We start from the raw sequence: 11,880 nt of genomic DNA on the forward strand, positions 1-11,880 counted from the left end.
TAGAGGCGTTTGTAATTTTTGTATATCTTGTTTTCTTTGTTTCCATTGTTATCAATGATGATACCTACATTAGCCGATAGTGCAACGCCTAGTAAGCTATCAGCCCGAAATCAGTGCGAGTCTGTATTTTTTGCTAATCTTTTTCATCGCTATTACTTCGGCGGCCCTTCCTCTCTATCGCGTAAGAGAGTTCGAAGAGCGAGGTGCATAGTCGCCCTCCACGTGGCCTCGGTATACCACGACTCGCCATTTTGTCGGCTTTTTCTAAAATCCAAAATTTGTATTGTGTTAGGCCTTACGCACAAAATAAAAAAATATAAAGAGTAAAAATACATATTATAAATTAGTAAGAAAGGAAAGAAAAAATCTTTTACTTTCTTTCTTGTTTAATAAAATTATTTCTATTTCTAATAATTTTTTTGTTGCGTTGGGCCCTATTAGTACCAGAGATATATACGAATTGATACGTGTCTGTCGATCACGTGTTCAACATGTCCTAGTCACGTGTGCGCGTTTCGGCAGACAAGAGAGTCTTCCTCGCATATCGCGACACGCGATTGTTTGAACCGCTCTGCGCAGCACATGTACGCGATGAGGGGCCCTATTCTCGAATCACTCGTAAACTTGCGCATACGCACGATTCGAGCGGTCGAAGATGCGAATACGTTCGACAATTGCTATTTTTGAATGAAAAATTTGACTGCTCGAAACTAGGTGAGAATCGTGCGCATACGAACACAAATTACATCTGGCAACAGTGCAAATATTAACCTAACTGACATTGGTATTTGTAAATATAACCTCTGCTCTGCCCACTACTCTGCACGTGTCGATACAAAAGACGTATTTTAGACATCAAAGTAGTAATTCGATAGGCAATTATATTCTATAAACGAGGTAAATATAACTTATATTAAGACTTAGTGATTTGACGTGCAATTTTATTGGAAAACTAATACAAAAAGTGGCCTTTTTGCAGACTGGCGAATTGATAAAGAAGTCGGCGCAAATTCCGATTCAGTGTATGGATCAAGCATCGAGAATAATCTTTATTAAATCTGGACATATCTCGCGTTTTCAAATCAAGGTAATTAATATTTTTTATTTAAGCTATATTGATGTACATACATGGTTTAGGGAATATGTTATTGAGTACAGAGGTTGTAAATAATGAGGTACATATTCAGTATGCAAATTTTTATTTTTTTAACCATTTTTTAACAGCACCATTTTTTTATTTTTTACAGCACCATGGATAAAAAGAAAAGAACTGGTAATATAACAGAAGAACAAAGATGTTTGCTCATCGAATTTATGAAAGTTCATCCAGAATTAGTATTGGGAAAGTTTTCTAAAACTTTTACGTACGATCATGCAGCAAAGTTATGGCAAGAAATGACCGACATTTTGAATGCTTGCAACGGTGCCGAGAAATATTGGAAATCATGGCGTAAGGTACAATAATTATGTACTAATTTTTATAATTATATTTTTTTCATAATTATTTTTACTTGGGGATATTTACTAATCTACTAATTTATCAAATATTTAATTCCAAAGCAGCGATCATGTTACTTTTCCCGTAGGGCGAAAACGTGAAAAGTGAAAAGTTTCACGTGGTTATCTCCTTCTATTGGTGTTAAATAGAAAAAGATAACTTTTCACGTATCCGCCCTATGGCAAAAGATACATGATCGATCTCCAAAAATTAATAACAAAACAATTTATTTCTAGTGTTGGCAAGATTATCGTTCTCGCAGTAAAACGAAGCAAGCAGGGATAAACATGGAACAACGTAAAACGGGAGGTGGGGTACAGTGCAGTGCAGTTCTTACACCAGATGAACGAAAAGTATTGGATTTAATTCCAGCATCATTAACTAAGAGTCATGCAGATATTTCGGAATCATGTATGGACATGACTTTGGGCGAAGAGGTTTGTAATTAAAATCTTTTTACAATGCTATTTGCTTAGTTTAATAAATAATTAGAATTATTAATTGCTACTTATATCTGTAGGATGACTTGGCAGTAGAAGCAGAAAATATAGAATTTCTTGATGACTATAATATCATTCAAGCTTCAATAGCTACTTCTGCTATACAGGCAACTGAGGCAACCATCGAAACATCAAATATTAATAACAACAACAAAAATACTGAAAATTACGATCCATCTACGTTGACAAAGTCGAAACGGAGATCCTTAAGGCAAAAAGTAAATGAAGTAAGAGATTTTACGCGTATTTTAGCCAATGTTGCCGAAAAGACATATACTATGAAAAAGAAATTCTGCGACGACCTCATACTATGTAAGAAAAGAACGGCCAAAGCTCAAAAGCACATGGCAAGAGCTGCGAAGAAATGTGCAAAAAATAATTGCAACACGATGTGATCATACTTGTATGTTATTATAATCTTCAGTTTTACATTTCAACTACGGTTTTTGTTTAAGAGTATTATATTACCTCTAAGAAAATGTTTTTTTTGCATTTTATTTTATGATCATTCGTAATTTTATATATAATGTGTGTGATGGTAATTCGTAATTTTATATATAATGTATGTGACATATAAATTTCATTTCTATTTACGTAATTAATTTTAATTTACAAAATTGTCACTAGCAATTATGGCACTAGTCGGTATTTTTATTTGTCAAAGTACACATTCTTATTGTGATATTTGCATACTAGAAATGTATTACGAAAATTTACCAAAAACTAGAAATACTTAGATTAAATAAATACCAAAACAAAAAAATTTATGTTGTAATGTAAGAGAGAGAGTTACTTAGATCATACTTAACATATACATACACGTAATACAAACGAATTTTAAATTTTATATATATATATATATATATATATATTAAAGTTGATTAATAATAAATAAACGATTGTTAAGAAATGAATTTTCTGTCTTTTATTTTATATATTTATCTAATAATTACAGAGAGTATATATTATGCGTAATTCAAGTAAAATAGTTTCTAATTATTTGATTTTGGACTAATCGGCCCGCTGCTAAATCCGGATTGACTCTACGTGCATTTCTTATTTCTGGAATAATATCGCAGTCATCAACATACATTCCAAAATCTAATAGATCATCCCCTTCTTTCGGTAACGGATTTGGTACATTATGTGCTATGCACATATTATGGAGAACAACACAGGTGTTGATTATTTTACGAGTAGAAGCTATAACTGGAGAATAGTGTAATACTCGATGCTTTAGGCAACAACAAAATCTCATTTTTAAAAGGCCATTACACCTTTCAATCAACGAACGGCACGACATTTGTCGTTAATCGAGCTTCTGGGGTCATCGGCTGTGCGTTAGCAATAGGTTAGCATCCATGGTCGTAAAGGGTATCCTGAATCACCTGCAAATTAAAGCAATTATTATATGAGAGTTTGAAGCATACATATGAAAACACGTATGAACAAAATAAAAAGTCACAATCTCCACTTGATTCCTCTCGACCAATAGAGCCAAACGCAATGTTATTGCGACAGTTATGAAAAAAAGAACATTTGGAAAAGGAATTTGAATCCTATGGTTGGGATCTCAAAAATTCCCCCTGTTCCTTCTCTTAACATCCCCTGTAAAGAAATAGGCGAGAAAAATATTGGTCCGAAAGTCGGCTGAATCGGGACTCGAACCCGAGACCTTCCGCTTGCCGGGCGACTGCTCTTCCAAAATAAAAAGTATTGTAATAAATATATTGTACATACCGAGCAAACAGAAAGTATTTCTCCCATATCTTACATATATTTGTTCCGCTAGTTGTCTAGCATTTGAATTATTCCAGATGTATACATCATGTGAGCTTCCCGGAAATTGTGCATTTACATTTATGATTCTTAATCGAAAATCACATATCTAAAAAGAAAAATGGAGTTTTATACACACACACACACACACACATATATATATATATATGTTACTGCTGTAAAAAGTATACCTACTAATTGAACATTTATTGAGTGGTATCCTTTACAATTAACATATGCATGCTCCGGATAAACCTCATCATTAATTTTGGGAGGGAATATTGCAACATGTGTGCAATCAATACACCCATAAACACCTGCGAATCTGTGGTTCCGGTAAAATCTGTATATGTATAATACAAAAATATTTATGTCTCTCTCTCACTTGTATGTATATAACATATTTATATATGATATTTCACACATTACATTCATAAGAAATGAAAACAGAAATGAGAACATGTAATTCATGCGTGAATTACCCATTACGGAGATAATTAAGTTCTGCTCTAGTGCGAAGAAATCGTATCCACTTATTCATTACGTTAGGTTGATTAGCGGCATTAATTACTTCGTGAATACTTCTTGATATCGAAGACTGACTAACGGCAATGTCCACATTATTACCTATATCCATTTGATAACTACCGCTTGCAAAAAAACGTAATGCAGAGAATATTTATTAGGTAAACAATATAAATAAATTATTAAAATAAGTTAAATTATGTGTAATATGCAGTTATAAATAAATTTTTTATACCTTTCTTTGTATGCTTAAAGAAGATTTCCTCGATAGTTCCCGCATAAAAGGTTGAACATCATCAATAAATTCGTTAACTAAATTTTTGGATAGCCTAAATATCTTGATAAACCTATTATCACTTAATTCAAACGGATCACGATCATCAAAAATTTGACGAGGATTCCGTTCTGCAGCAATTTCGGCAGCTTCTAATTCATTTAATGCAATAGCTTGATTTATCAACTCCATTATTTTGATAAATATGTGTCTCTTTTTTAACGGAACGTATGCGCAATTAGAGATACGAGGGCTTGTTACCCATTCGTTGCATTGCGAGTGAAAATTTGCGAATGCGCTACCGTTCGCGCACGCATTTTTGGTTCGAGAATACACTTTTGAATTCAAGCGCTCGCAAATCAGTACTTGCGCATACGCATTATTTCGAGAATAGCTCCCCAGGCCTGTGCACGTTACCACATTTCCGGCAGCGAGCACGAGCAATTGTTTCAAAAAGTACTGTTGCTGTGTGATTGTAATACTGATATTTTTTCGCGCCTAAAGTTTTGTGAGCTGGTGTATCTTTTTGGAGATATCTCCTCTGAAGAGCTGAGAGAAAAGTTGATATCTCCTCTGAGCTGACTCCTCCATATTGTATAATTGTTTGCATAGTTTTTTCAAGTATCAGACAAAACTATTTTAAAGTAAGTACAATCATATTAATAAAATACACATATTTATAACTTTCACTCTTTTTCATTGTGTTTAATGTTAGTCTAACCTCTAGCTTTGACTATGGATAAGTTAAGGATTAAAGATAAAATTAAATTCCATAGAAATCTTAAAAATAAACTAAATCGATCTCTAGAACTTATTAATAATAATTCTGTATTTTTTAATTCTCATATCAATGATAACATCACAGAAATTGTAATTGATAATAATATTACTACTGATAGTTTAATATTGCCTACAAATTCATGCTGTAATAATGATATAAATGTCAATGTTCCAAATAATGAGTTATTTAAGGGGATGCCGGAGGTCTACTTTTACCGGCCGAACGATTATATTTTTCCAACACCAAGAAGTTTTTATTGCGTTAATAGAATAACAAATGCTTTTCCACGATTAAAGTTAATACAATAATAAAGTACGCAGCTGTCTCAATTTGTGATAAAAAGACAAAAAATTTTTAAATACGAGTTTTTTTTCTGGCTTCTCGCGTCACGTCATAACAATATTTGCTTGTATAAAAGTTTCACAATTTATACGTACAAAATAAGACCGCTTCGTCCAAAAGATTGCATAAAGGAATATTAGTAAGCTTGCAGAAATAAGTTTAGAAGTCTAATAAAAAAGATCTTGGTGTTGGAATATTTCATTCACATGTGTATGTGCGAAATGACATTTGGGAATAATACAGAGCAGAAAATTAGTTGCGCGATGTCGCGATAGATGGAGCTGCAATCGTGCAGTTAGACAAGGACAGACAGTCATATTATCTTCGTCTCTCTCATGCTGTCTTGTCTTCTGACCACGGTGTGTATACGACCGTGCTTTTCTGACACACACTCTGTCTCTCTCTCTCTTTTTCAAATTGCTCGTTCATAATTGTATGCGAGTGATTTGAGAGAGAGAAAATATGCTTTCTAAAAGTATGTAGATATAATATGCCAATATTATATATATGTGTATATATATATATATATATATATAATATATATATGTATATATATATATATATGTATATATATACAGGGTGATGCTTTTAACTTGAGACATTCAAATATCTCAAAAAATAAGCACACTACGAAAAAAATGTTAAGAATTAAAATTTTATCATTTCGAGGGGGACATACAATGACGTTAAAATCAGACCCCCCACCCCGCCCCCTGGGCAGTGAGGGGGGGCAAGTTTTAAATCTTAAATGGGAACCCCTATTTTTTATTGCATATTCGGAATCTTTGGCTAAAAACACATACAATTTGTCTGAAACATTTTTCTCGATTCATGATAGATGGCGCTGTAATTGACGAAATTCAATTTCTTTGATTTCTCTTACTGAGAACCCATGCTTACGTATTTTTATTGTTAATGTATTGCAAAATCGTAAGCATGGGTTCTCAGTAAGAGAAATCAAAGAAATTGAATTTTGTCGATTACAGCGCCATCTATCATGAATCGAGAAAAATGTTTCAGACAAATTGTATGTGTTTTTAGCCAAAGATTCCGAATATGCAATAAAAAATAGGGGTTCCCATTTAAGATTTAAAACTTGCCCTTCCCCCCTCACTGCCCTTGTCTAACTGCACGATTGAAGCTCTCTCTATCGCGACATCGCGCAACTAATTTTCTGCTCTGTATTATTCCTAAATGTCATTTTGCACATACACATGTGAATAAAATATTCCACAATCGAGACCTTTTTATTAAACTTCTAAACTTATTTCTGCAAGGTCACTAATATTCTTTTATGCAATCTTTTGGAGGAAGCGGTCTTATTTTGTACGTATAAATTGTGAAACTTTTATACAAGCAAATATTGTTATGACGTGACGCGAGAAGCCAAAAAAAACTCGTATTTAAAAATTTTTTGTCTTTTTATCACAAATTCAGACCGCTCCCTCCTTTATTATTGTATTAACTTTAATCGTGAAAAAGTATTTGTTATTCTATTAACGCAATAAAAACTTCTTGATAGTGGCAAAATATAATTGGTTTGATCGGTAAAAATATACTTCCGGCATCTCTTTAATAATATACCATTAAAAAAAGTCATTTATAAATTTAGCATAAACTGCATAACATTTTCTTAGTTTCTGAATAAGTATATTTTCAGGGTTTAGTACGTAAAAAAGGAAAAAAATTATAAAAATTAATGCATTGTTTCGAAAAAATTATTACGAATTTGATAAAGAATAACAAAAAAAGTGAAAGTTATAAAACACAAGAATGCCAGCTGTAATAGTAATAGTTGTGTGTGTGTGTAGTAGTATTAATAGTCCTTAATATATTTAAGTTATAAACAAAGAGAAAGTAAAAGATCGACTAATCTAGCGAGACATTATGTGGATCTTGATGTGACAGTGAAATTGCGCGAGCTTACGCTGATATTTAGCAGCGGCGCGTGAAATAAATGTATTTAATAAAAAAATATTTTTTTATTGTTACAGACTGACTTATGATAAATGAAATGAAGTGATGTTATACGTTAAACTCAATGTATGATTTAAATTAAAAACTGACTTTATATAATAAAGTTGAAAAATATTTTTAAAATCTTTTAATGCTTATATTATATAGATATAAAATTGAACAGATTTTAAAGTTTAAAGTATAAGACAGGCGATAAGAGCCGATCGCGGAAGACAGTGCGTTATCCCAACGAAACTAAATTTTTTCGTTAGAATTAAATATCTGTGCACAAGGCACCAAATTTTACTTGGTCACTGCCAAGATTTTAAAATATGAAATAATCTCATATATTTGAGATTTAATTTCAATAATCTTTTAACCCCCCTACGGAAATAAATAAATGCAAGAGAAAAATATAGATCCGAAAGTCGTTGAATCGGGAATCGAACCCGAGACCTTTCGCTTGCCGGGCGACTGCTCTTCCATCTGAGCTATTCAGATCCTTTTAAGATTTTAAAGTATTTTCTGCTAGTATTTTTTAAGATAAAAATTGCCTACAATAACATACAAAAAAAAAATTATATCAGTTTAAAAAATTGTACAATTTATTTTATTCTATTAGATAAATTTTATAAAAATTCATACAATTAAATATGTAGATAATATAATTTAAGATTGACTTTTGGTGATCAATAAAAATATATTTGTTTTAAATATGAATTATATATATGTTTTATTATTAGAAAAATTAATATTATTAATAAATTTATTACACATATACAAAAATAAATATATTATACAGAGATATGATATACTGTATACGTACACACACAATTACATTCTTTATACACATAAAAATATTGCTCATATAAATATATATTACATTATAAATACATAAAGAATATGTTTTATATTATAGATAGATAGAATAGTTAATTAACTCTATCACTATAAAAATCTAACAAGTATTACGATTTATATGTTAATATGTGTACAATATTGAATAAATCGTTACATTCTGGGTCATATTTTGGGTCATTGGCATATAAAGATCGATCAAACATTTTTTCCATTTTGTTCCATTTCTCTTTTAATATGTCCTAAAGGTGTTGCTGTTGTTCAGGTGTCAGTTCATGTATGAAAGGAAGCTCAAACACGATATTCGCTGAAATAAATAAATTCTCATGAAAGATTTGCACATAAAAGAGTAATTATGTTAGTGACCTTTTCATCACACATCACTGTTAAATAGCTTAAATTTAAAAAAATTTAATTTGTTAATTAAGATCTTATCATTTATAATTGTTATATGTACCGTGAAAAAATAAAACTACTTACGTAAAATATAATCAGATTTATATATTATTTCTTCTGTTTGACAGTACTTTATTTTAAATCCTTGGAATTCAATCAATTGTCTTAAGTAACCATCGGCATTAACGTGATAATAATGAAAATCTGAAACGTATTTCTGCATGTGACATGAAAATATAAAAATAATAATTAAAAATATGTAACGGGTGGTTAGAAATAAGTACATATTTAAAATATATTAACCGATACATACCATAAAATATTTTCCATAAATTGGATGATTCAGCATTTTATTATACAATCCAAATGCGTCATGTGTGAGGACCATTGTCAAATGGAAGCACCCTCCACGTTTTAGTAGTTTAGATACATTTTTAATTTCTTGCCTATTAAATAAACAAAAAAGAAGTTATTTTCTAAAAGTTACGTATTTATTGGAAAATTTTTAGACTACGAAATTTATTTTAAGCTAATTCTATTTTGATAATAACACGATAGTCTAAATAATTTTTGTTTCCTAAATATGATTATATTTCAAATATTCCGCATAAACGTCGAAAATATATATTTAAAAAAGTGCTGTATCGTGGAAATAATTAACTGTATAATATTTAATTTATACTTACAGAACATTATTACGTAAATTTATGGTGGGATATGAGAAAACGTGATCAAATGGACCTATATATTGCTCGGGTAGATTTTCCGCTTGAATATCCAATATATCAAAATCTATTCTTTCGCCAGTGTATTTTCTTCTCGCGTATTCTATCATAACTTTCGAACTATCGCTACCTTGAAGTAACAATTGAAAATTAAAAAATAATTCCGTCTAAATTTATTTTATATATATTTTTTATATAACACTTTTTTCTTAAAATGCTTATTTATTAATGTAGATTCGTGATGTAGCTGCGGCAGCAAGACCATTTTAGTCATCTGGCCGAAAGCACAATTGATTTTCATGCATTTTCCAGGTGATAATAGTTTTTCCTCAATTGGGTCCCAATCCATAATATTTCTATCAACAAGTATTTCTTTTAGTGTGCCTCCTGGGTGGACATTCATAGTTCTTGATCGATTAAATCAATTACACCGAGTGTACTACAATATTTATATTATTATATTTTTGGAGTTTTGTTTGTCGAACGAAATCTAGGTGACATATAAATTAGCAGATATTATATGATAGAGGAACACACTGTAATAATACACAGAATTTGCACGACAGAAGATATGACATAGACAGAACGCTGTACACCATAGAATGTGCCGGAGCCAAATTTTTCATCCTGTGCATCTCATCGTCCCCCCTCCCCAACCTAGGCACAAGCCTGAAAAGTTGTCTTTTGAAAGATGTCTAAAAGATGTTTTATAAAAGTCATAATTATTTTAGTTGACGAAAAGATACCTTTTCGATCATCTTTTTAGGTATCTTTTCGGCAAAACTAAAAGACGTTAAAAGGATGTCTTTTTGACTAATTAAAATATCTTATTTTAGTAATAAAAAATAATCGCTTGTATTATTTTTTTTTAAGATTTATATTCATTAATTGTAATCACGTCCCCAGCTTTAAGGGGCTCCTAAATATCTAGAACTGTTAACATGCTATTCAAAATGAATATAATTATTAAGATATATAATTTTTGAGATCTTGATCTTTTTGGAATACGTATCCTGCATATACACATTATAATTTTTAAATTTGCAAAGGGCCCTTGAACTGACATATCGCATTAATTAATATAAGTCGTACACCTAAAAGTGAAACGCAACTTAGAACTTTGATTCTAAACAGATAAAGTGCAGATTAAGTGTATATATCATTGCTAAACCCTCAAGATTTGTGGTAAATATATTTTTTAAAAATTAAAAGATTAAGCGATTTATATATATATATATATTTCCTTGTTATTCTAAACAATTAACTTTCATAAATAGTTTTTATACATATATTATATAAAAGAGAGATATAAGATATAATATATATTCTCTCTTTTAAAACAATAATATTCTTTTTTTTACAGAACCAAAGGCTTAAAAGACCTTCGCTAATTTTTTATCAAGATGTAATCTTTAATCTTTACACGGTGAAAAAGAATTGCTTTTTCGTCGCCAAGGTATATACATATATATATTATACAAATAAATTGTATGTTTTACATAAAATACCACATCTTATAGAAATGCCAAAACTCAAAAGTTTCTGCAAATTATCACGTAGACAGCAAATTCGTCGGTTAAAACAAATGCAAAATCGTGAATATCTTCTAAAGGAAAATATTAAGAAATTAAATCAAGTAAACCTAAATTCATCATTTGATAAAGAAGTCTCTAATAGTTTTTCTAGAACTGTCACTGACCATCTTAATTTATCAACTCATAAAGACATTTATAATTTTTCTATTTCTGCAAATCAGTCAACTATAACAGATGTTTCTATTAATACTACAAATCAGTCAACTATAACAGATGTTTCTATTTTTTCTTAAGGAGAACATCATCATATGCATTGCACATCATTTATTACTAAAGACATTTCTTTTAGAGAAAAATTAATTTTATGGGCAGATAAATATAAAATTCAGCAGACAAGTCTAACAGCTCTACTTTACATATTAAAAGATGAAGGTCATAATAATCTCCCCAATGATGGGAGGACATTAATGAACACTCCACGATCGACAACAATTTATAAAAGATCAGATGGGCATTATTATCATTATGGGTTACAAAATGGAATTATTGATAAGTTAAGTCAGTTGAATACCTCAAAATTTAATAATCCTATTATTATTAATGTTAATATAGATGGACTTCCTATTTCAAAAAGTTCAAAAAGTCAATTATGACCTATTTTAGTACAAATTGTTTTTAAAAATCATAGATCTACCGTTCCTTTTATTGTTG

General features: G+C 30.5%; 1 protein-coding gene across 1 annotated transcript; it reads left to right on the forward strand.

Moving 5' to 3' along the window:
* Positions 1 to 534: 534 nt before the first annotated feature.
* LOC146721849 (uncharacterized) lies at positions 535 to 2,563 on the forward strand. Its single transcript, XM_085486196.1, has 5 exons — positions 535 to 897; positions 980 to 1,087; positions 1,248 to 1,455; positions 1,735 to 1,935; positions 2,019 to 2,563. Exons 3-5 carry the CDS (start codon positions 1,252 to 1,254, stop codon positions 2,391 to 2,393), a joined length of 780 nt encoding a protein of 259 aa, XP_085342322.1. The 5' UTR covers positions 535 to 897; positions 980 to 1,087; positions 1,248 to 1,251; the 3' UTR covers positions 2,394 to 2,563.
* Positions 2,564 to 11,880: the final 9,317 nt, after the last annotated feature.

The sequence above is a fragment of the Nylanderia fulva genome, unplaced genomic scaffold (genome assembly GCF_048542155.1).
Source record: "Nylanderia fulva isolate GAGA-0341 unplaced genomic scaffold, ASM4854215v1 Scaffold403, whole genome shotgun sequence".
In the NCBI taxonomy this organism is placed as follows: domain Eukaryota; kingdom Metazoa; phylum Arthropoda; class Insecta; order Hymenoptera; family Formicidae; genus Nylanderia; species Nylanderia fulva.